At 36.3% G+C, this 25911-nt stretch overlaps 1 protein-coding gene across 4 annotated transcripts; it reads left to right on the top strand.

The window, feature by feature from the left end:
• Positions 1 to 179: 179 nt before the first annotated feature.
• LOC140753145 (solute carrier family 2, facilitated glucose transporter member 1) lies at positions 180 to 25519 on the top strand. 4 transcript variants are annotated; one of them, XM_073087565.1, is made up of 13 exons: positions 180 to 434; positions 14621 to 14721; positions 16556 to 16800; positions 17294 to 17440; positions 19416 to 19576; positions 20018 to 20142; positions 20636 to 20776; positions 21402 to 21539; positions 22109 to 22308; positions 22741 to 22953; positions 23661 to 23763; positions 24181 to 24349; positions 24744 to 25519. In XM_073087565.1, exons 3-13 carry the CDS (start codon positions 16768 to 16770, stop codon positions 24850 to 24852), a joined length of 1539 nt encoding a protein of 512 aa, XP_072943666.1. In that variant the 5' UTR covers positions 180 to 434; positions 14621 to 14721; positions 16556 to 16767; the 3' UTR covers positions 24853 to 25519. The 4 variants fall into 4 exon arrangements, with proteins under 4 accessions (XP_072943666.1, XP_072943665.1, XP_072943668.1 ...); XM_073087566.1 differs by lacking the exon at positions 180 to 434 and adding an exon at positions 8985 to 9086; XM_073087564.1 differs by lacking the exons at positions 14621 to 14721; positions 16556 to 16800 and having other exon boundaries at positions 181 to 434.
• The last annotated feature ends 392 nt before the right edge of the window (positions 25520 to 25911 follow it).

Genomic DNA, 25911 nt, shown 5'->3' with positions numbered 1-25911 from the left:
AAGGCTAATGACCCTGTGCTATCTGCGTTTTACACTCTCTCCGTCTCTCCTAGTGAGAGAAAAAGAGGCAAAACATATATGTACATTTATAGTAAAATAACATTTTAAAAATAGAACTTTCAGCCAATCGGATGTTAGAATTTGAGTTGTCTGGCATTGACGTTGACGTTATCTGTGACATTGACAGTGTTGACAACGTTGACAAGAAAATTGATTGGAGTACGAATGTGAGCGCGAGGCTGCTAATTTTTATACGCATAGCAGCTTTTTGAGAGCGGTATGAGAGGAGCCGACACACTGATACCAGCCCGATTCCTCACACTCCTGGGGCATTTGTGTGTGCTAATAACTTTACTATGGGAGACGAAGCAGAGCGTGCGACATTGTTTGCCAAGCCAACACCACGACAGTCTCTTCCAGATATATCACAGCCGGTAAGTATGTATTATTTTTATATATTAAGATTATTATGGTCGACCTTGACGACCTCTGTCAAGAATTCCATTTTTATTCAAATTTATATTCATGTTTTTATAGTTAAGAATTTAATGTTAAGTCGTCATAACGTCCTCTTTGTTTTATATCTTTTGTAATGATACGTGATGTATTTACCTTATTTTGCGGTAGGTACACGTAAATGTAAAACAAATAGAAGCTATTTTTATCAATATCCATACATCAGTCAGTCAGTCTTCGAGGATACTTTCCTTTTTAAAATTACGTGTAAAGAATAATTATTTCGCTAAATTTCGACCTCATCGCGACACCGTGCTAACATAGCCTTATAAACCCTTATAAAAATGATTTATGAATGCAGCTCAAGACTTATGTAATAATCTCTCGTGTACAAGATAATCCACTTATAATGCCTTGTTATCACTTACTATTATTTTCTTTGTTTGCATACGAATTGCAGAATTGTACCACATTATTCATAATTAAGAGTGTATTATGTATATTCTCCAAACACATGTAAATATTCCACTATTTATTCAATGCACACATGTAACAATAATTTTGTAACAATGGCACACTTAAATTAGGTGTTTACTTAGCATTACTCATAACTTGCTAAATGGATATACTTCCTCTAAACATAAGTATTGTAATTGGAAATGAAGGCCTTTGAGAGGCTGTTATTAAAACATTTTTATGGTAATTGCCTTTGCATGAATAAAAAAGCTAAGTTTTATTCACAATTATTCAATAATGATAATTGGATTTTAATGAAGTAATTATTTCTTTATTATTTACTCTATCAGAACATAATTTTCATACAGGTGTTTCAAAACAAATGATAGAGTATTGAAGGTGTTACGATTGCGAATGTGCCTATTTAGTGCCTATTGGACCGAAAAAATATGGTTTTCTAAATAATAAATTATATTTGTATAGTCCAAATCTTCGTCGAAAAATCATGGTAAAACTATTTAATATTTGTTCAAATAAATGTTAGGAGCAGATTTCGTTTCAATTCGGGAGTAACACACCAGGTGCACCAGGTGATTTTGGCACCGGTTTTTTGCGTCACCCAATCCATCGGATCCGTCGTAAATATATCGGGCGATCCAGCGCGCCACCCAATGTGGTGGTCGAGACAGTGTCGCGTTGTCAACGAGCGGTCGATCCACTGCACGATGCAGTCGCACGATCGATCTGTCGCTCTGACAAATCGGGCGATCGATCCATTGCTCGAATCAACCCTAAATTTAAGGTTCTAGGGCGCTACACTTATTTTTAATGTGTCTGGCAGCTGGCTAATGACCGGATACGTCCGAATGCCCTGCCGTTACCTGCCTCTCTCATGACCAGTTACAATGTCGCTTGTTTTATTCACAAGTTTGGCACAAAACTGGCAAAGAATGGCGAAAATGCGCTCATTCGCGAGTTCACTATTCTTGGAGTACTATGCACGAGCCTTCTCTTCACAAAGTGAGGTTCAGACTATAGTCTTGCTAGGTATAGTATTGCTTGTCCCTGTAGTTCCGGGACTAGAATAGGGCTACGGTATCCACTGCCTGTCGTAGAAGGCGACTAAAAGGGGGCTTCCGGGGTTGCAGGCGGTAAGAGTGGGAGCTCGAACCGTCCAGCAAGCGACCCCGGGAAGGACGGCGGTATGTGTGATCGCATACCGTCGTAAACACTACATGGTGTGGGACGAGCAAAAACTGCTCCCCCAGAGTAGAGCGCGATCGGGGCATCGCGCTTGGAGGGCTCCGGTTGTGTTCCGTCGGAGATCCCGGAGTTCTCCAACAAGCGTTGAGGACGGCCACCGGGGGGGTTTTAGTGCGGTAAAAATCCTACATAACCCGGCGTCGCTCCCACGTCGTCGGGTACCTTTTGAAGGTTTCCCCCTCGAGAAGAAAAAAAAAGGTATAGTATTGCTAGGTGGAGATGGGTAAAATTCTCGCAAATCACACACCTTTGAGTCTTTGAGTACTTTTCTTTGGAGAACTTTCGCCATGTAGGTTTTGTCAAATTTTGTCAAAGTTAGAAATAATTAATTACGAAGTTATTTACGTAAAATAACTTTGGAAAGTGAGACGTGTGCCTTTAGCATTCAAAACACGGAGCATTAGCGTGAAAAGCCGGAATTCATACCACTAAATACAAATAAATATATTTTAGGAGAGCAGTAAGATGAACTCAAAGTAATAATCGCTTTGAACTATATAAAATGAGTTAGGTTTGTAAATATGTTCATGTGAAAATACTAAACGTTATTTGTAGTCTCCAATCTGTTTATAGCATTTACTTTACTGGAAAACGAGAGATTATTCGTCAAGATATACTTAAATCGGACTTTATATGGCATCCACATATAAAGTTCGATTTAAGTATAGTTTAAAGTTTAAACCGGAAATTATTATTGTTTCGAAGTGAATTCTGACCTTCGCAAGCATCAATACATTATATTCTGTTTGGGCAAACGCCTTTAAAACAAAATTCTCATTGGCCATATTTATACTAAATTAAAAAGCTATAATTTGAGCCCTGGAAACCCTATTTCCCTGAAGTTTCAAAATATTACTCTAGCCTAGGCCCTAGATCTAAACGCTCTTACACCTAACAATGTGGTATGTCGTATAACCTAACTTATCTAATTGTAGCAATTTATTTACTCGCACCTATTAATTCCCTTTACATGAATATAACTTAACGGCACTACTTTATGTCGTCAGATTCTTATTTACAGTAATGAAGCTGAATTATTGTTTTACAATAGCATAGATAACACATGTTCCATATGCATTGCAACAAAGAGAATGATGGTGTAAGTTCTCATATAGAGCTAGATAATAGTTAGTCAAACAACTAGTTGGTCCTGATTAATTATTAGCCTGTATCTAGGTATTATTGCTCATGTTTGCCCATATAAAAGTGTTAGCTATAATATATGACGTTTTAATTATGCTATCAGCGTAACATATTGCGATTTTGTTCACGGTAAAATCGATTTTTTTAAATTTTTTTTTATATAATATAATATAGGAGTAGCAGACGAGCATGCAGTCCACCTGATGGTAAGTGGCTACTGCCGCCCATGGACATCTGTAATCACCCCCAGATAGGATTAGATATACCTACCTGAGGTCGGCCACAGATGCGCTGCTACCCCTGAGGACTAAGCTGGAATGCCTCGGAAAAGTATGTCTTACCACACCCTTCAAAACGGAACACGGCAGCGCTTAACACTGATGTTATTAGGCAGAAATAGGTGTGGCGGTGGTGCCGCCGGAGTCGAACCACAAAGGGTTCTACCACCTTTGATTGCTGCCTTGTTCTTATAACAGATTTATGTAAGGAAAATTTAATAGTGCATTCCGTTCCCTCCATATCGTGGTGTGACTTAAAGTATGTAAGTTGGAAGGTAGAGCCAGTATGGTTCGTCTGGCGAGGTACCACCGCCACACCTATTTCTAGGCCTGCAAAGATGTGGATGCTGGTTGACTTATGAGGCGACCATATTTGTCCTCGCGAGTAGCACCGCATCTATGATCAGCTTCAGGTGGAACCGCTGGTCAATATGGAACTGATTACAGATGTTTATAGGCTGTTGTTTTACTCCCTTGTTAATAATCAATTTATCCAATATTTTGCCTATCAAAATTTACCTATAATTTGACAATATCTGTCGTGTAGAAGTGTCTATTAATAAAGGACGTAAGTTGGATAAGAGCGAAGCGACGATTGTCGAAAATGTGTTGACACAGTATGTTTATTATTATGCGTGCTAAACGGGAAGTATGTTTATCTGTACCCGCATGTTTAACGGATACGCATTTACAATGTTTACTACAGAAGCCTAACTTATTAATATTCTGATATTTAACGTGAAACATGAAATAAATATTAGGTGAAGGAGCGACCGAGCATGCAGTCCACCTGATAGTAAATAGTCGCTGCTACCTGCTACTAATTGGATTACAAATAGGATTAGTTATTGGAGCGTTAATCCGTGAGAGCTATTTTGGAATGCCTCGTGTAATTGTAAATGTGTGTAGAGGTGTTTCATCGAAATCCCAAATCTTTTATTTATCGAAATGTATATTTTAAACACCTTTGACAAAATTGTCTGTATGAAAGTTTCCTCATCGGTCGTTTTTTTACGTAAAGTATTGATCATTTTGTAATAATATTCAGATTAATAGGTACATACTACAATTTTTTAAACAAAGGAGTTCTAATAATCATTCAATATGACTATGCATTACTCACTATTAGTACCATATGAATTTTTCAAAAAAAAAATAGTCTAGGTACGTACGTGTAATTAATTTGTTAATTTATCATTAGCTTCTACAAAGAAAGAAAAATACGCGCAATAATAATTTTGTACATTGTCAAAAATAATCGGCTTATTATTCTAAAACAATAGGCTGTAAAATTTAGCAGAAGTTTATAAATTGTTGACATTAATCTTAGAGCGTTTTCACATTATCCGATCCGATATCGGTATCGGACGCCGATACGATATCGGGGTAAGTAAAATGTATGAAACATGTACCTGCCTTTCACATTGTCCGTTCCGATATCGGATATCGGAGCCGACAGCGATATGCTGGCGACACTATCGGACGCCCGTGAGCCGTCGGGCGATAATGTTTGTATGTGTGCTCTACGTGTATCTAAATTGTCTCTGTGTGCGTAGAGCCCGATGCCATTCGAAAATGTGTGTCTTGTTTCTTGATACTGTTTGTGAGATGAATTAGCAAATCATTGAATGTGGACTCATACGAAAGTAATTAAAAATCTTTCTAGGTGCGTGTTGTAGCTTGCTAAAAAGAGTGTAAAATGCTCCCTCTGAATATCTAGCTTCCACAATAGGATGTATCCAATACTGTCTGTGAACAGATCTTTTTTTGCGTCTCAAATATAAGAGATACAGCAAATAAAGTTTTCTATTATAGTCTGCCATGATGACCTGTCCGCACTAAGCTATCGAGCAAATGGCCGTATCGGAACGATTTTGTCGGAAATATGTGAAAATAGCACATGGTGTCGGCTATCGGATGTCGGCTATCGTCGTCCGACACCGATATCGGATCGGATAATCTGAAAACGCTCTTACAGTGTCAAAAGTGCCATAGCTATAATGAGTACCGCTACTTATTAGGAAGAGATATAGTAATTAAAACAAAATCTTTAGTAACAAAGTTAGAAAATCTTCACGTTTTTGTTTGCTTACTTTCATTATACCAAATATCACATTATTATCTTTTCTTACGTGGGTCGGCAAAATGCGACCCCTTGAAAGTTGGCAACCGCCCGTCTGGCAAGCCCTTCTCTACGACGCTGGTTACCAATAACCACGATCTTCAATTATTAGATTCATATGCAAATTTGGGTATAAAAAGCAATAATGTAAGGTTTTTACAAATATGATTATACAATGATATATATTTTTAAATTTAGCACACACATAAATAACTTTATTTGAAATTTGTTTTTGGCTCGAAATATTTGTCCAACCTAAATATTATGATAACAACGTTCCTTGAAGGTTGTATTATTTTAATTGAAAGTATTTAGTGTGTATTTAAAGAAATAGGTCAGATAAAAATAATAAAACACTAGAAAGGCTGATAAAGGTAAACAAGCTTTGTGTAAAAGTGATAAGATAATTTAATTGAATGTGCCTTGTCATATTGGATTTTTTGAGGATGGCTTTATTTTAGGGTTGCCATTATCTTATTTAGCAATAGCATATGAAAACTTCTATACCAGACTAGCTATACTATACAGGTAGGTATAGGGTGAAATCGTGTGCTTCCCGGTACTTGAACGTTTATCAGTCAATTAATTCGGTTTTCCCTGGACACAAAACCCTACCTATTCCCTATATCTTCCGTGCCCTAAGATATGCGTGTTAATCAAGATGAATGGTAGCCCTGGTTACCATTCCTAATTTCACACATTTATCTGCTGTCATCACATCTATTATTTAATTATTTGTAAATTCAATAGTGTGAATTCGAGTACAGTATGCAAAACAATTTTTACATCTGTACAAACTGCACGGTGCACAAAGACTGTTTACCTTATGCTTACCTTCATTTGCGACTTGCCTATACCTAATCCAGTTTAATCCAGTTATGCGTGGCCAGGCGAGCAACGGTTTACAAAACATGAGGTGTTGTTACTGTCCGCCGAAGTGCATTGTACACTCGACACTCGTGTACTGCACTCGCTCTAGTCTAGCAACTCTAGGAGAGCGCGTCGCGTGACACGTGAGGCGGTCTCTTGCAATTGCAGCAAATCAAGTTTACGGCCCGCTACGAAATCAAGTGCCGGGCGATTTTCAGCCAGCAATCGCAGTATTTATGGGGTCAACGGCCTCGAGCGAAGTACGGAATTTAACCTATTTTTTACAAATATATTTACACTAACTAACCGCGCTTACCTGTAACTCAGTCTGATCAATTTCCCGTGTGAATTTCGCGATAAAGAGTGTATAAACACACTTTTATATAGAAATGCAACATTGCGTTTGAAATTTAAGTCGATACATCGACCACTATTAATGTTTTGCAAACACAGACATATGTAAACTGAATGCTTATTAATGAAAATATGTGTACGAGTGAAAATCTTCATACTGTACCTACAAGTAGAGAATAAAGTTCAAGGTAAGTAGATTGTCTTAAAATGCAAATTTTATTATACCTACTTACCTATTAGCGTTGTGATTAATTAACTATCCTATTACTTACTTGTGATATATTTTGTGTGTGTGTGCGTGTCACAAGTGTTTACGAGGCTCTAGTGACATTGATCTAGTGACATCTGTGATATTGAAGGAAGATATAAAACTTATCTTTTACTTACTGTAGTAACAATATTTTACTACACTTGATGGGCCCACAAATAATTAAATACCTAACGAATTAAGTAAATCGTTATTATTCGCTTCTAACGATATTTTTTTTCTACTGGTCTTCCTTATACGTAATTTCGAATAGATAAAGGGAACTACATAATATGTCACACAGTCTGTCACAAAGCCCTCTGAATAAGTCTTTCAGGTACCACTCTTAACTCTGAATCAAACATATTACTTGTGAGGTTTAAGTATAAACGCTACAGAAAATTTTCCTTATTTATTTCTATCTTTATTGGACTTAAGACTAGATTGAAGACGATGGTTTTACCTTCAGTCTTATCACCTTAATTTATGGATTATTGTCATATTGGTGCAGCTATATATAAATATCAACGTATAAATTGTTCAAGTCCATTATTTTGAATTAGCAAAATTATATATTGTTCAATTTGCAAAACATATTCGAAAATGGTAGAGCTACTCGTAGTATGACTCCAGAGGTACCATCGACATCTATGTCTGCTTCATAAAGACAATAATAAATAATTAATGCTGTCTTACTAAAATAATGCAAACTTACTCGTCGATAAGAACTATAAAATTTTCGTGTAAATTACTTACTGATTAGTGACGTATGGTGCAAAAGTTTTAATTTAAACATTAAAAAGTTTTACTTAAAACCAGATTAACTGCAGACTGACAATACTTCAATGATTCATTATATTAGTGTAGTAGAATTAGAAGGTTATAATTTTATATTTGATCGAGTTTAATAGGCAGGAAAATATGAATTTCTTAATTGCCACAATCTTACAACGTGTACTAAACGTAGTTACGGATTACGGACCGTATTATTACTATTACGTATTTATACTTAAGAAATACACATTTTGCAAACTCTAGATTAGTAGAGGCGATAAACATGTGTGGTTGATTTTAAGTAGGAGTACTTTTATGTTTATGTGAAATTGGTTCCAAATATTCATGAACACCTGCTTGAATTACCTCGTATCGAACTAGCTAGTGAGAGAAAGAAAAATCTGCAATGCTTCGTCCGCACGCTTGCCAAACCTTTACAAATTTAAAGATGAGGATAGAGCGTTTGATTCAGTTTTGAGGATAGATTTTGATCAAGCCACAAATTTATAGAGGTTTGAAATTTGCTGCAAATGCGAAGCATGCGGTCGCGGCATAGAACTAACTAGCTGACCCGGCAAATTTAGTACCGCCTCAAAATCTATTTATCAAATATATTTCATATAAAATATAGCCTACGTTACTCGTGGATAATGTAGCTTTCGAATTGTAAAAGAATTTTTAAAATCGGTCCAGTCGTTCTTGAGCCTATTCACTACAATCAATCAAACAAACAAAGTTTTCCTCTTTATAATATTAGTATAGACAAAATTTTTCATGCGGTTCCGTTTGCGTGAAACCCTGTTCGTGATTAACGTACATGTGAGCGTTGGGAATATATATTTTGAAACTAGAAACAAACTGCAATTTTCTTTATCGATATTTACATGTCTGTGTGTATATAACTGTATAGATCCGACCGTGCACTTACGAGCGAAAGCGCGGTCTACAGCTTGTGTAGACGGGCAATAGCCGTTTCTCGTATTAATATGCGCTTTGGCGACCCGCTCCCGTCATTCGCTCGCGCGGTACGCACTGGATCGTTTATTTATAAGTCGGTGGAAACAGTGATTTGATATTACGTGTGGATTGTAAGATGGTTAACGAAAATGAGAAGACGAAGCAGGTATGTGGTTGAGTTTGGTTTTTGGTATCGCGAAGATGATGAGTGGAATTTGCAGGTTTGCGGTCCGATTTCTGTGGGTGATTATTGAATGTGATTTAATTATTTAGATGTCGATTTGATATTGAATGAATTTGGTTATTTTAATTCGCTATTGGGTTACTTTAATTTTAATTCGCAATTGGTTGTTTTTTTATTTTGATTCGCTCGATTTTTACTGAGCCCCGGAACCTATTTAACTTTTGCTGCAGAAAATAAATTTTTAACGTCAACTTACAATTCCATTTTTATTATCTGAGTGAGTTTAATTAATAAATTACTTTGTGTCTTGTATATGTATGTTAGTGTTTATTATATACATATAATCTGTGTTGTGGTTAAGGTATTAATAAAACTCATGTATTTATTTATCTAATTATCAGGTATGATTAGTTGATTTATGTTAAATTATATATATATATAGCTATAATAATATTTTCTGTCATGGTATAGAATTTTACTGCGGTTAGTCACGATTATTATATATTTTGTTTATATTCTTTTGCACCCAGTAAAATAATTTTAACCAAACATTAAAATAAATAAAGTGCAAAGTTGATTATTTTGAAAAGATGCTTCCAGTAGTAGTAGAAAGCAATTTTAGCGTGCAAAATTGAAACATTATCTATTTAATTTAATATACATACTTGTGAAATAGATATGTACATATTTTATTTAAAATAGTGGGTATGAAGTTTTCAGCTGTTAATTAGTACAATGATTTTATTTAAACTTACGCACGTCAATATAAAACATATAATTTAACATGAAATTAATATATTTTCATTATTATAATATTTAAAACTACTTTGAATATAACTGTCAATTGTCATTGAAACATATGCCAACGCCTGAGTGAGTCTGTACCTAAAACTTTATTACACGACTTAGCGAACAGTGGAAACTTTGGCCACGAAAACAAACGAACTTTCCAAAGCTATACAGTATTGTGTTTGTAGGCGTTTTTTTTTTGTTCCGAATATAGATTTTTCTTCTGACGTGTTTTCAGACTCTACATCGCGCAGCGTTATTTCAAGTTGTCTGTTTATTTCACCTATCATTTTCAATTATTTTATTAAGTTGACTTTTTATATTGGAAATTACGTTTTAATTGAAGGGAAATTGAAGGAAATCAATTGATTTTTTACAAAAAAAATAAATGACGTGTAAAATATAATTGTAACGATATAAGTTTTTCCATACATACTTACATTTAAAACGTGGCGACGCGTCGCCACGCTATACGATGGTATATATATGCAGTAGTGTGTACGGTGTGGCGACGCGTCGCCATGCGCAATCGAATTCAATAAATAGTAATCGTTATCTGGAAAAAAATCGTAATATTTTATTTTATCATTATGACATATTTAGTTCCTATCACAATATGTTCTTTTCTGCATATTACTTTTACAAAATAATGTCGATGTTTCACATCTGCCAGGCGTCCCGTGACGGCTCACATTTTTTTATATCTATGAGATCGCAATTGTATATTATGTATAATGTTTGTTTTATATCGACAACCCTATGATACATTGAAATCACAATAAGATTGTAAATCTCAATTTATTACAGTCTTTGAGATTATGGATAATCGCAGATAACTCAATCTCTAGATAGTCATACGGATACATAATCTTAGTATTGTATGTTTGTACATTGGAAGTAAAAAGGAGGGTACATATTAAATTCAGCTTTTGTACTAGTGCAATTAACAATATTTTCCTTGCGGGCGGAGTCGCATGAAAAACATACTATATGATGATCTTCCCAAGCTAGAAATATTGATAAAGATTACAAGTAATTTGCATCTATATGGACTTGTTAATAAAAAATATAGACCTTGTAACATTTATAACATCCTTTTCTGTTCACCTCATAATTTGCAATCTAGATCAAATATTTTTAAATATCTTTATGACTAGAATTTGGTAGATGTTGTCACCTTAGCTAAAACGGATTTTATTACTTCCTTGATCGCGATTTTAGTCGATAGTTGATTTTCTTTTTTTTTATAATATAAGAGTAGCAGACGAGCATGCAGTCCACCTGATGGTAAGTGGCTACTGCCGCCCATGGACATCTGTAATCAACCCCAGATTGATTGGATTAGGTATTCCTACCTGAGGTCGGCCACAGATGCGCCGCTACCCCTGAGGACTAAGCTGGAACGCCTCGGAAAAGTCTGTCTCCCTTACCACACCTTTCAAACCGGAACACAGCAGCGCCTAACACTGCTGTTATTAGGTAGAAATAGGTGTGGTCCCTGTAGTTCCGGGACCAGAATAGGGCTACGGTATCTCCTGCCTGTCGTAAGAGGCGACTAAAAGGAGCTTCCGGGGTTGCGGGTCGTAAGAGTGGGAGCTCGAACCGCCCGGACAGCGACCCCGGGAAGGACGGCGGTATGTGTGGTCGCATACCGTTGTGCACACCAGACGGTGTGGCGAGCGTCACGCTCACCTGGGAGGAGCCCGATGGGGCAACGCGCTAAGAGGACTCCGGTTGCGTTCCTCTGGAGATCCCGGAGTCCTCTACGCAGCGCAGAGGACGGCCACCGGGGGGGTTTTAGTGCGGTAAGAATCCCACATAACCCCGTGCCGCTCCCACGGCACAGGGTACCTTTTGAAGGTTTCCCCCTCGTAACCAAAAAAAAAAAAAAAAAAAAAGGTAGAAATAGGTGTGGCGGTGGTGCCGCCGGAGTCGAAGCACAAAGGGTTCTACCACCTTCATCCCTGATAATAATATATTGCGCATGTGTGTTTAAAATAGTAAAGTTATTGGTCGTAACCTATAAGTTTCATTGTCGTTACTGTTTCCTTCCGTACCTAGAGAGAGTCAGAGAAGTTCTTGAGCAACGGGATTAATAAGGTTTTAAATCCTTTACCCTAGTTTAATAGGTGGACCTCATATTCTTAAATAATATTGGCTACTGAGACACAAATATTTTGCATATAATTTTATTATCAAGAGATGTGAAGAAATTGTACTAGGATTGGGAGTTACTGTTAGAAACCACTTATCCATAACCATGATGAAATAAACCCTTTTTACTCTCATATCCTAATACTTATGCCATATTGTTGTCATCCACACATGAGGACGAATATAATGACAAAACACTGAACTTATAGTTGAAAACTGAGTTAATCATTCAGTTATCTGGCTGGCCGGGGATCGAACCGACAATCCTTCAGGTATCAGACCGGACTGGTGCAATAACCGCTCAGCATTTCGCAAAGTTTTTTTTTGAGTATGTAAAGAACATCTAATAATTACTAGAATATTCTTCATGTTGTCTAGAAAACTAGAAAGTTGTACTCTTGCCATTCGGCAAATTAAAATGTTTTCGTATTTTTTTTGGTAACTGGAGCACAAATATGACAGTTAAGTTTTTTAAAAGCAGTTAGTAAAATAAGGTGAATTAATTAAATGACTTGTGACAGGTTATTTAGCAAATAAAGTAAATGCGTCTTCTGCGCATGACTAATTTACAAATACAATTAAGCATTTGAATATATTAGGTAGGTATGTACGTGATGTGATAAAATAATACGTTCTTTGTAGAAATAGGTTTAATAGAATTATATAACGTGTAATATATTATGTAAGAAACTGCAGTCATTAACAGTTATAGCGTAGTGGTATGAATTTCGGAATCTCGTGTTGAGGTCTAGGGTTTATAAATATATACGCTTTCTACACTCACAGCCCCACACTAGGATTCTCTGTACCGTGGGTGCCATGGACACACACATAGACAAATATACAAACACCCAGACCCAGAAACAGACACCTAAATTCATCATTTAAATATTTGTCTGGCCGGGGATCGAACCCGGGACCCACTGCGCGTCAGATCGGTATGGTGATCGGTAGATTTATACGTATTAGAAATCAATCTATGAATTGTTAAAGCAGGTAATCATTGATTTGTAATACGCACAAAACTACCAAAAATCATATGTCGGTCATGAAGTCACATGACTTCACATATTACGTGATGTCTGCCAATCTATATTTGCCCATCATAATGGTCTAAATTACTCCTAAATCCTCCTTATTATGAGAGGAAATCCATCTGCCACCGCTCAGGTGGGACAATCCCTTAGTGTCCGACGGCGTAGGGTAATGTTTTTTGAGCGTATTTACGTACCTATGTGTCATTCTTCGACACGCCCTTCAGCCCAAACAGCTTGACAGATTTTACTATAATATGAAGTGTCGTTGGCTTCGCCTAAATTTTGAGCGTACCATATGTATTTCTAACCGATCGAGTATTTTGTTTTCATAAAAAATATGAAGTTGCCGATGATAAAGTAATTTATTTACGTGTTAATTCATCAAGTACGTCTTGCTAGGAAGATAGATTGGTAAATGAAATTAAACTACCCTAGTACTAAAACAAGTGGGTACCGTTTTTACCTCCGTTAGTGTGTAAACAAATATCACGCACACACGTATTGACAGATGCGTAGATACACGACGTCGGCGTGCGTCTTTCACGCACACGTCAATAAAAAAACCAATTCATTTTTGCGTATACTTTTCCAGTGCTATCTATATAGACGTATCTATGACATCAACAATTCTATATGGATAGTTGATTAAAAACCGGCCAAGTGTGAGCGGTACTCTCGCATTCGGTGTGTGTGTCATCTATATATATAAAAGCGAAAATTTACTATAAAACTATTTACCAAACAAAATTTGTTTTACTCAATGAAAACTCTAATTACACATTCAGAATTGTAATAGGGTTAATTTTGTTGCTTTCGTTTTGTTATTACAAAAAATATAAAAAATAATAAACTACACGTTTCTTAAATTATAAAATAACTCTTTGATTTTTTGCTTAGTTTTTTTTTATTTTCAAGTTATACTTAAAATGCCTGAAAGCGCTTAAGACATTATTATGTTGACAAGTTTTGAGATTTGACGTCATGAAAATTTGTCTTACACAAATGGACAGACAGACAGATAGACAGATATACGTAATAGCTTAATAGGGTAGTTACCTAATTTTAAAACTAATTTAAATCGGATGTCACACAGGTCGTGTTCCCATTTTCATCCTCGATTAATTGGTTTTGAGCAATTGAGTAGACGTTTTTACTTAAACATATAAGTCATATACATAGGACTTGTCTGTGATACATCAAATGCCATTATTAATAATGCTAAAATCTAATTTACATTATCCAATATAAGTGCAAAATGTTGATTAGATTTTTTAAAATTTTCATTGATAATATCTGCGGAGTCGATTTTAACGGATTTTTTTAAAATAAACATGGTCCATGTTGTGGGTACAGGGACAAATGGCGGGAACTTATGTTATATTATATTATTATGACCACCGCTATTAGACCACTTTACATCCTGCCCAGACAATCATTTATATTATGATGACCACTGCAATAGTCTCTCATCCTGCCGTATAGTATACAGAGTCATCCTGCCAAAGATCAGTTAACTAACAGACGGTGTGATTGCAGGTTGGTGGCGGGCCTCACGGCGTCCGTAGTGCTCATAGTGGTTGAGCTGACCACCTTCATCCTCGGACTAACCATGTTCTCCCCAACCGTATCGCTCATCTGTATCCTTTATTAACACTTCATGCTGCTAATCTTAACAACTGTGTTTGCATAAGCCCTTGAATGTCTCCGTAAGTAAATAAACATCAATAAACATAGTTTATAAGCCCATTATTAATATTCCATCTATCCAAGTTTAACCTACCAATGATCGAAATTTAAAGTTCTAGTGTGCAGAAATTATCAACGGTTTCTGATTTCTACCTGGTAGCCCCTATGCCTTCTCGCTAGACTTAAATATAAACTAAAAATATAATGTTCTAAATACTATACGAGTTCCTGGGTTCGAATCCTATACACGCATCTCAGACTTTCAGAAGTTAATCAATGTATTCTATCCACAATAAACAAGGTATTAACACATTATTTTATTTGTAATACTGTAAACTCATTCATAAACACAAGTCGACCTTGTTAAGTTTGCATAAAACTTTATCGCGCTAAAAACTGATACAGCTAATTATAACTCAGATAAACTTGAAACAGAGGCCTAATTTAAGAGTAAACTTATCATACATTTAGCTGATGGCTTATCAAATGTTTGAGTCATATAGAATCCCCAATTTAAGTGACATTGGATATAAGATCCACGTATTATTATTTTATGTAAATATTAGTTTTTACCCGCGACGTCGCTAGCGGTCAGGGGTTTTTATCTGTGCATAGCGACCAATTTTCTTTTTAGGGATAAAATATACCTTATTTCTTTTGTTGGACTCCCGACAACGTAGGTACAAAATTTCATGACAATCTATTTTAAAGTTATGCCGCGAAAGTATATAACAAACAAACTCACATTTGCATTTATAATTTTAGTTAGGCTGCGCGGTAATTAATAAATGTATCTTTTTAATGGGGTTATGTGGGATTTTTACCGTTCTAAATACGTAGTAGAACCCGTAGACTAAATACTAGTAAAAAAACTTAACATAATACCATAAGATTTTCCTTCCAATCTGCTATATTGGAAGTTTAAACCGTTTATAAAATTTATACTAAAAGATAAAGGTTTTAATCATTAACATTTACGGGGATTGCTTATTTATTCACAAAACCTTATTTTTATGGGAATGGGTATCATAAAATGTATTTGACAACTTCATTATTGAAAACGATTGCAACCAGCAAAGGGGTAGTCCGTTTATGATATCAGTAATTGTATTAGTTTACTTTAATAGAGAGCAACGACCAACTCTTTTAGTTCGGCACCAGTAAAAAAGGACTTTCAATACGTTTCACTATATTTCCCAAGGTTTGCTAAATAGTAAAATAATGAGATGATTTTTATATATAAATATTATACATTTTCTAAGTTAGCGTCAAGTTATTCAACCGAAGGGCCATTTGTATGATCAAAGTCAGAATAATGTTAAACGGCCAAAAGCAGGCCTCTTTTGAATATTTAAATAATTAGTTAATTTTAATTTCTGTCAGTTTCTCTGCACCCTTTAAATAACAGTTGCTTATTCTTATTATAGAAATGGCTTACTTATGTGATGTTTGTTGTCAATAATATGCAGGTCTCCTAAGGAATGTAAGAAGTAAAAAGTGAGAGGAAGTTTACGAGTTATACCTACCGTTAAAAACTTACTACAATCGAATAGTATGTATTGAACTAACCACACTCTTAGCATGAACCTACTAGTATGTAAAATAATAATTTTATTTAAATATTCATTAGTACGAGTATGTATGTTAAATAACGGACGTATTACAAGTTCAATAGAATTTTAATTTAGATGTCACTCACCACTAGATTAACCAAGGGCCTTATTAGGAAATCTTTTCTGTGCATTGATTTTATTGCCCTTAATTGGGCCCTTAACTGCATATCAGCTATTGGAGCCCATGGGTCCGCGGCCATAGTGTTCACGTACTTCATGCTGGACGGGTGGTCCTGCGACTGGTTCTGGGTCATCTTCTTCTTCTCTTCTGTGCTACCCTTCGTCGCAGATCTGTTCACAGCAGTGGTTACGCTCTGCTCGACGAAGTTTTAATTTAAGTTCTTATATACATTCTTGGCTTTCTTGGCTTTGGATAGTAGCGGGATGGAATTTTGGAAGGCTGCCGTTAAGTCTGTTGTAAGTTTTTTATCTTTTAATACTTTATCTTAGTGCTTACATTATAGGTATATTATACGTGGTATCGTGTACTTATTAGAACGTAGATATTCATATCGATAAATTACTAATTCCGTCCATCCATTTTCAATTTTTCTAACAACATTATATTGGTGAAAATTAAAAACAATTCGAAAGAATTTTAATTAAGCGGTAAATGCAATATAATATGTAATATAAATAATGTATGCAAAATTATCCATAGCATGAGTTTTTTTTTGTTTTTATATAGGAATTCCGCCATATTATATGAGGCCTCTCATGTGTTATATTATAACATTAAGGTACTAGTAGTACTGAATAAGATCAAACACCTAATTCGATGCTACATTTTACATACTTAGTGACTGCATCGCATATGTATCGCGACTGCATTGCAGTATTCTTGCACAAGGGCTCAAGACTTAGCAAGTTTTTAAAATCTTTTTGCTTAGCGATTTCTCACTTGTTGCAGATAGCGAACGAGCATCAGCAATTGACGCGCACACACGAGTACCGATCAGGATGGTCCTTCTACTTAGTTCTCGCCGGTGTGGTCACCACCATCGGCTCCTCTCTGCCCGTCGGCTACAACATCGGAGTCGTCAACACCCCGGCTGAGGTGAGGGCGGCTTTTTTATGTGATCGTTGATTAAAAAATTGCCTATCATATTTTATTACTGCCTGAAATGTTCTTCTGTCATATTTTTTTAATTCGCACAGGAGTTTAGGTTTGGTTAAGTTAGGATCTACGCAGAGAAGTTTAGAATAGGTCTCATGATCTTAACGGTTGAACCGATTGTGATGAGGTTTAAAATACACGAAAAAAATCATTTCAACTTGTTTAAATCGGGATTTCCACGTCATAATTCGGTCCCCGAGATTAAATAAATTACTCGTATAATAAATAGGCTTCTGATTACTAAAATGTTAAAAAAATCACTACCTGTCCTTAACAGTATGAGTATTAGAAATATTATGTATCTAAGTATTACATTTATTTATATATATATATTACATTATTTGTATATATTAATATATATTTATGTTTATGTATTATAATATTATTCATGTTATATATTATTTTAAAGTGCACGCTGTACTACCATCAGTTAACCATTCTCCAATCTCAGGTCTGCTGGAAGAAATTTCTTTAGTAATAAGCAGTGCCTTTGCACTAAATTTTAGATATAAGCTCTCTTTTGTATTGTATTTTTGTGTGCATAAATAAATAAATGTCTTGGTTATCCGAGTGACTAAAAAGCCGTGCTCGGTGGGAACAATTTCGGAATTTGCTCCAAAGTAAAAAATAAAAGACATTTTATTTCTGTCTTTCCTAACTCGAATTGCAAATCATTTTAAAACAATGCGCCTTTGTGTCCTAAGACGTACTTATTTAAGGTAATCAGTGTTTGTATTACTAAACGCGACCCAGTTTTAAGGTTGACTTATCATGTGATTAACCACAATTAAGTACCAATACTTCAACTAATACTTGGATTCAGTGGATTTGCTTATGATGTTTTAGCACCTAATCAAATCAAATCAAAATTTTTTATTCAAAATAGGTTCTTTACAGATCACTTTTTGAATGTCAAAGCAACTACCACCACTTCAAAAGGTGTTTCGTTATGGAGAAGAAGCGGCGAAAGAAACTCCATAACACACATCTTTTAAAAAAAAAAAATGTTTTTGACAATGTTAACTTAACGTAATGGTACATGTGGAGCTGGAGCTAATTCAGACCACACCGTTTTGTCAGTCAAATAATCACTTACTTTATAGTACGCTTTTTTACATAGCGTTAGTTTAACGACATGTTTAAACTTTTTTTCTGTGAGATTCAAAATGTGGTCGGGTATTTTATTGTAGTAGCGAATACAGTTGCCCACGAAAGATCTAGCCACCTTACATAATCTATGTTTAGGAATTGCTAATTTATTTCTATTTCTGGTATTAAAGTTATGGTGGTTACTATTTTTTTCAAACATATCAGTGTGTTTTCTTACATACATAATATTTTCATAAATGTATTGACTATGCACCGTCAATATATTAATAGTGGGAAACAGTTCTCTTAGGGACTCACCACGCCGCAGACTATATATTGTTTAAAATGTTTATTAACATTAAATGTATTTTTTTCCGATCAATAGGGAAGATAGTTAGAATTATTTTTTAATAACGATTGAGATACATTTTGAGCAGAAGAATCAGGGGAGCATTATTTCCACCTTATGTTAAAATGGTCACAATCATCCATGGAAATGTGTAATTTTGTAGGAAATCCTATCGAACCCTATATGTACCTACTAATACAAGTATATAACCCTCTGTGGTTTGACTCGGGCGGCACCATCGCCACACATATTTCTCCCTAATAAGAGCATTGTTAAGCTCTGTTGGATTCTGGTTTGAAGGAAGACATACTTATCTGAGGCTTTACAATTAATTTCTCAAGGGTAGCAACGCATCTGTTGCCAACTTCAATAGGAAATCTTATCGGGGTTTGTTCACACGTTTCCCTGGGCGGGCAGTAGCTACAGGTGGACTACGTGCTCGTTGTCTACTTACCTGTCCCTTACCTTATTTCGCAGGTGATAAAGAAGTTCTGCAACGAGAGCTTCATATCCAGATACGACATGCCCCTGGATGAGGCCAGCATGAACGTGCTCTGGTCGTTCGTGGTGTCCATCTTCATCGTGGGCGGGTGTGCCGGCTCCGTGATGGGCTCCGTACTCGCGGACAAGATTGGCAGGTATTGGGTCAAAATTGTGATAATATCTTGTATTTTTGTATTACAGAAATAGTAAATGAGCTAAGCAGTGATAGTCGTTTTGTTGAAACTTGGATCTCGATCGGTGAGTCAGGGATCCAGGCACGTCTGATTTTTTAAAATTATATGAAAGAAATTTACTGTCGCAGGACTGTTTGACACAAAAAAAAAAAACATTTTATGTTATTTTTTCAAATAAATGTTCGTAAATAATTCTAATTTTAATATTAGTATCACGATATTACTATGTTGGTAATACATGAGAAAAGTCAAAATATGAAGACAAAAAATACGATAAAAACAGGAGTCGCCTAATTTTTATGTCTGTGTCTGTGTGTGTCTGTATTAGTAAAATTCCACGTAAATTTATACTATTTTTCTAAGTATAATGTTTTATTACATATACTATTTGCATGTTTATAGGAAGTGGGCAACAGTATTGACGAATTTATTATCGCTGGCCGGCGCTCTGTTCTTCCGGCTCAGCCGCCCCGCTAACTCCGTGGAGATGCTCATCTTGGGGCGGTTGCTCGTTGGTCTTTCTGGTGGTAAATGCTCTAAATATCTATATAAGTTGAACCTACCAACCAATCTATCTACCTACCAACGTATCACAAAACATTCATATTAGAAATTAATTATTATTTGCTTAAACGACGAAGGAAAACTTCATGAGGAAACCTGCATGCCTGAGGGTTCTAACAAAAAATGTTGTCAAGGGCGTATATACGTAAGAGTGTTTATACGACGACGACGAAGCGCATATTAACCTTAAATGAAAATAAATAAAAACTGACTCCAAATATAGAAAAAGAAAAAAATTATCTTCAGTCACACAAACAGATTTCCTTCAAATAATAACTAAAAACTCTTTAAAATAAGTCACTTTGTTACAAAAAAAAAAATCAAATCGATTCATCCTTTTTAAAAGCTAACCATAAATATGAAGATACATGACAAACTATAACATACTTTTTGTTCTTTTTTTAAATAAATTATAGAATTTAAATAATATATAGAAATCTATTTTTTTATCCCCAGGTCTGACGACGAGCATTGTGCCTATGTACCTGACGGAGTTGTCCCCCTTGGCTCTGACCGGGGCGATGGGGGTCGCGTGCCCCATGGGGGTCAACGTGGGGGTACTCGTCGGCCAGGTTATGGGGTTGGATTCCTTATTGGGTGAGTTCATATTTTATTAAGGTATACTTTACCCGTCTGGACGGTAATGGTTTTAGATGTATGCATGTATGTAAACGCTAAACTGCTAGTCCGCTCAGAATATAGAAAGTAGTCGCGTCGCAATAGCATTAGTGGGATGAAAAAAGCGCGAGGACCTTCCGGCACCCTCCGCTGCCCGTTCTTGCCCACGAGTACATAATTGCGTTAGTGTGCCCTTACGTTACGGAGTATATGCTAACTAAATCTGCGCGCAACAACTTCAGAGCGGACTAGAAGTTTGGCGCGGACCATAACTTTGTACGGCTCTGCAGCCCAGTAAGTATCTACAATTAAGGGGGGTAATATAATAAGAAAAAATAGTTTTACCCGACAGCGGAGCGTAATGTTATTTGAGCGCAAGTCTTATTTTTTGGCACGCCATATAGCCTAAACGGCTTGAGGATTTAAATATTTATTTATTATGAGGTTTCATTAAATTCGTCTAAATTTTGGGAGTAACAAGATCTAATTTTAAACCGTTTAAAACGGTTTTTGTTTTATAATGGTTCTCTATTTTGAAAATTGTTTTACAGAGGAGTTTTTTGAAAAGCCTTCTTGATATTAATTATTTTGTTGTCTATTTCAGGGCATCCGGACGATTGGCCCTACCTGCTAGCAGCTTTCGCGTTACCAGTCATAATAACTTTACCAGTTTTATTTATTTTACCGGAGAGCCCCAAGTACTTGTTTGTTGTAAAGCGGAATGAGACTGCTGCCTTAAGAGGTACGTTTAAAAGTCATATGTATAAAAATTAAGAACTTCTCATTTTCTTCACTTTTCACTACACACATTGAACGTACTTATGTGGAGACTTCCGACATGATGCTGCTGAATCACGCTATCGAAGTTTTCTCAATATCTTGCACATAATTATACAAGTTCCTAACTAACACTGTTTGAACACAGCCCCTCTCCGGGTATTATCACCTAACGCAGCGGGAGATCTCCCTTTACTAAACATACGTGCATAGGTTGACATTTTCAACAGAATATGAATGGTTAAATTTATTAAGATAAAATAGCTAAAAATTATTTTGGTAATAAATGAAATTGCACAATAAGATATTACTTCTATTCAACTCTAGCTCTATTAGGTTTACTTAAAATACCTCATTTTATAATATTTTAAAAAGTATTTGTATGGTATATAACTTATGTTTATTTCATTCTTTGGTACGCCCTGCCGCATAAAGAGCTTGACGAATAACAAAGAGGTGTCGTTGGATTCGTTTAAAATGTAAGAATGCCATAGGCTACATTTATCAACAGTCATTTTTGTTTTTAATTGACAGAGTTAAGCCGCTTACGCGGTGTATCATCAAGCGTTCTCACGGAGGACATAGAGTTCTTGCGCGAGGAGAGCCGAGCGGCGGCGGCGTCGAGTGGCGAGATCTGGAGCATGTGGAGGGTGGTGCGTGACCGTCGGCTGACTCTACCACTGCTGCTGGTGTGCTCCATGCAGGCTGGGCAGCAGACCAGCGGGATTAACGCGGTGAGTTTCTGATTTGGTCTATCGTTCGTTCTTGAATGAATGATTCTTGCCCATCGTTATCAAGGATATAGTGTTGCATGAAAGGGCGCTAGTCGGGCAATAGATCAACGGGATTAATGCGGTGAGTTGTGAATGAACGGTTCGGCATGTTGTTCATTTTTGAATGAATGACTTTTGAGTTCCATGTCATCGTTACCGAGGACATGGAGTTTCGTGAAGATGCGCAGGTTGGACAGCATATCAGCGGAGTTGATACTGTGAGTTGCTGATTCGATCTATGGTTCGCGGCTGAATGAATGATTTCCAAACATTCCTATCGAGGATATAGAGTTGTTGCGCGAGGAGAGCCGGGCGGCGGCGGCGTCGAGTGGGGAGAAATTCGATTCGTTCAAATTCGTCAACGTTACCAATGTCATTTCAATCCGTCCGCAGGTATTCTACTACTCGCACACGATATTCAAGCAGGCGGGCCTGTCGGAGCTGCAGTCTCAGTACGCGACGATCGCGTGCGGCGCGGTCAACGTGTGCACGGCGCTGCTGATGCTGCAGCTGCTGCCGCGCTGCGGCCGCCGCCCGCTGCTGCTGGGCTCCGCGCTCGTCGCTGCGCTCATACTCGCGGTGTTAGCGGCGTGTATGAGGTTTATTGTGAGTGGCGCTACGGCTTTTATAAGTATTATTATTATGTCTACCATAGTAAGGTAGGGTAAGGTAGGATACTAGGTATATAGTATGGTTAAGGTAGGGTAGGGTAGTAAGGTAGTACGGTTAGGGTAGGGTAGTATTATCAAATAGAGGGTACCGGGTTCGATCCCTGACCAGACAGATATTTATATGATGAATTTAGGTGTTTTTCTGGTGTTGAGTGTTTGTCTATTCGTCTATGTATGTGTCCATAGTAACTACGAACACGAAATACTTTCAATACTAGGTTTACGTGTGTGGAGAACAGCTACAATCTCATACAAACTTTAAACTAAAACTAACTTACAAGTCTTAACTCGGAGGAAGATTTTTATAATTAAACATTTGATTGATGAAGTGATTCAAGAGATATGTGGCGCTATGTTTTATCAATGTTGGTGGCCGCTCTAACAAAAAATATAAAAATAAATGGATGTTGCCATACAAGAAGCCGCTATTTTTCGACGATTTTCGCTATATATATTTAACCGTAATAGATAGACAGTTCTCAGAATGAATTCACTTCTTTTACCGCTATTATAACAAAAACTTAAAACAAAAAATATTTTTAAATGAAAATTTGCTAGTACGGAATCCCTCGCCGACCGAGTTCCACTCGCACTTGGCCAATTGTTCGTCAATTATTTATTCTATGCTAATTTTTATTTCAGGACGCAGTGTCATGGATGCCGAACGTGTGCATGGTGGCGGTGCTGGCGTACGTTCTCGTGTACGGGTTCGGTCTCGGTCCGATACCTTACTTCATTGCTTCGGGTAAGTCACATTTATCATATTATATCGAGGTACAATTTCTTGTGGTACTTTTATAAATATAAAACATTTAAATATGGTCTCAAAGGTAGTTACAAAAAGTTGTGTGGTCAACTTTAGATAAACAATATTTTGTGACACCTATCTAATTAAACCTTACATTTCAGTCTTCTTTTATGGTCAATGTTTTATAATAAAATTATATCTTGTTTTAATAAAAGTATAATTAAAAATAACAGTATTTTTACACGGCCCTTATTCGTTCACAATAATGTGGTAGCGTATATGTTTAACCTAACCTAACGATAAGACGGGCTACCTAATGGAAACCAGTCACTGTCGCCCATGGCCATCAACACAAAACAAACCTCGATACATTATTGACACAAGTTATACTCATTATATTTTTTATGGTTCCAGAAATATTCGAAGTGGGCCCCCGTCCTGCGGGCATGGCGTGGGGCTCGCTGGCCAACTGGGGCGGTAACTTCCTGGTCGGCATGACGTTCCCGAGTGTCCGCGACGCTATCGGCCCATACTCCTTCCTGCTCTTCTCTGTCGTCACCGCCGGGCTCTTTGTTTTTCAAAAGTGAGTCATTATATAAAGCTTTGGTAAAAATAACGTATAATTTGAAATAACAATAGAGGAACATCATTAGAGGAACAACTTTTACACAGTACATTAACTTTTTCCTAATGAATTATTACTAAAACAAAAATCTATTACTACATAATTATTTAAAAAAACTACTTAAAATGTCTATGTCACTCCTGCGATTTAGACGAATTAAAAAATAGAAAAAATTATGGAATAATAATGTGTAATCTTTTCAGTTATGTGTTCTTGAATTATCTATATCGTGACTATATGTTAAACTTATTTATCCATGAATAGATAGATCGGCAATGTGAATGTCTTTTTTAATTCGTATAAAAAGTAAACAAAAAAGACAGACAGTGAATTTTTTATATTTTTTTCCCAGAATGTACTTCCCCGAGACCCGAGGCAAGACCCCAGCTCAAGTTACTCAGCTGTGCAGCCGCGGCTTCCAGTCCACACCGCTTGTCAGCCCCGACCTTAGCGACGTCTGACGGCGCCTTCGTGACGTCTTACGTTATCTACTGCAACTCTGACGTCATGTGTCGACGTACGTCTTCTACTGCAACTCTGACGTCATGTGTCGATGTACGTCTTTTATTGCAACTCTGACGTCATGTGTTGACGTACGCCTTTTACTGCAGTTCAGACGTCGTATGTAATACGACGTCTTTTACTAAAACTATGACGTCATAATTACATACCAGGTTTACTTTTACTTCAACTCTAACTTCGTATGTAAGATTACGCCATTGTATGACGTACGACGTGATGTTATATTTGTGTGGCGTCATATATTGCAATAACAATGTTTCCTTAAAATGATTGACCGGTATATTATATCGTTCATTCAAATTACAACAATAAGGAACAATGGACTGTCATAATAACGTAATTAGCGTCCTATATGTTTTGTATTTTTTTTTATTTACAATTACTATTTTATTCATTTGAATGACTGATTGGATCTTTTATGAATGACTAATAAGAATACGCTATATAACGATAATTTTAATCATTTACGTGCTACATATGTGTCATTCATTCAATTAGTATTTTAATAGAATGAATGATAATGAAATTCAATGCTGAATATATTTATATTTTTTACAACTTTAGGCCAATTTAGAAGCAGACTCATTTTGGAATCTCGAAAATCTCGAAAATCTGGAATATTCTGCTAAAACTCAATGTAATTTTAAATAGCATTTTTTTGGAAAAAAATATAAGGCGATTTTTTCTGGAAAATATGTTATACATTGTTGCAATATCTAATTGATATTATTTCGCATACTACCTAACTAAAGAAATAATTGCGGGGTCTTTTACCTGAGGTCGATCACAGATTTCCACCCCAGCATTGCCACCCCTGCTGACTAATATGGTCTTGGGGCACATATGGTCATATATAAGTCAACCGACATCCACACCTTTCCACCGAAATGGCGAATTACATGCTAGAAATATGTGTGGGAGCACCTTGCCGGTCGCATCACATTGGTAACTTTAGGTAAGGTAAGCTAATTTTATTCATATGTCATATTGCCATGCTA

The sequence above is a fragment of the Epargyreus clarus genome, unplaced genomic scaffold (assembly GCF_041222505.1).
Source record: "Epargyreus clarus isolate Ecla_fem2 unplaced genomic scaffold, WU_Ecla_fem_2.2 ptg000026l, whole genome shotgun sequence".
Taxonomy (NCBI): domain Eukaryota; kingdom Metazoa; phylum Arthropoda; class Insecta; order Lepidoptera; family Hesperiidae; genus Epargyreus; species Epargyreus clarus.
The sequence above is the reverse complement of the archived record's forward strand: the minus strand, read 5'-3'. Positions and strand labels throughout refer to the sequence as shown.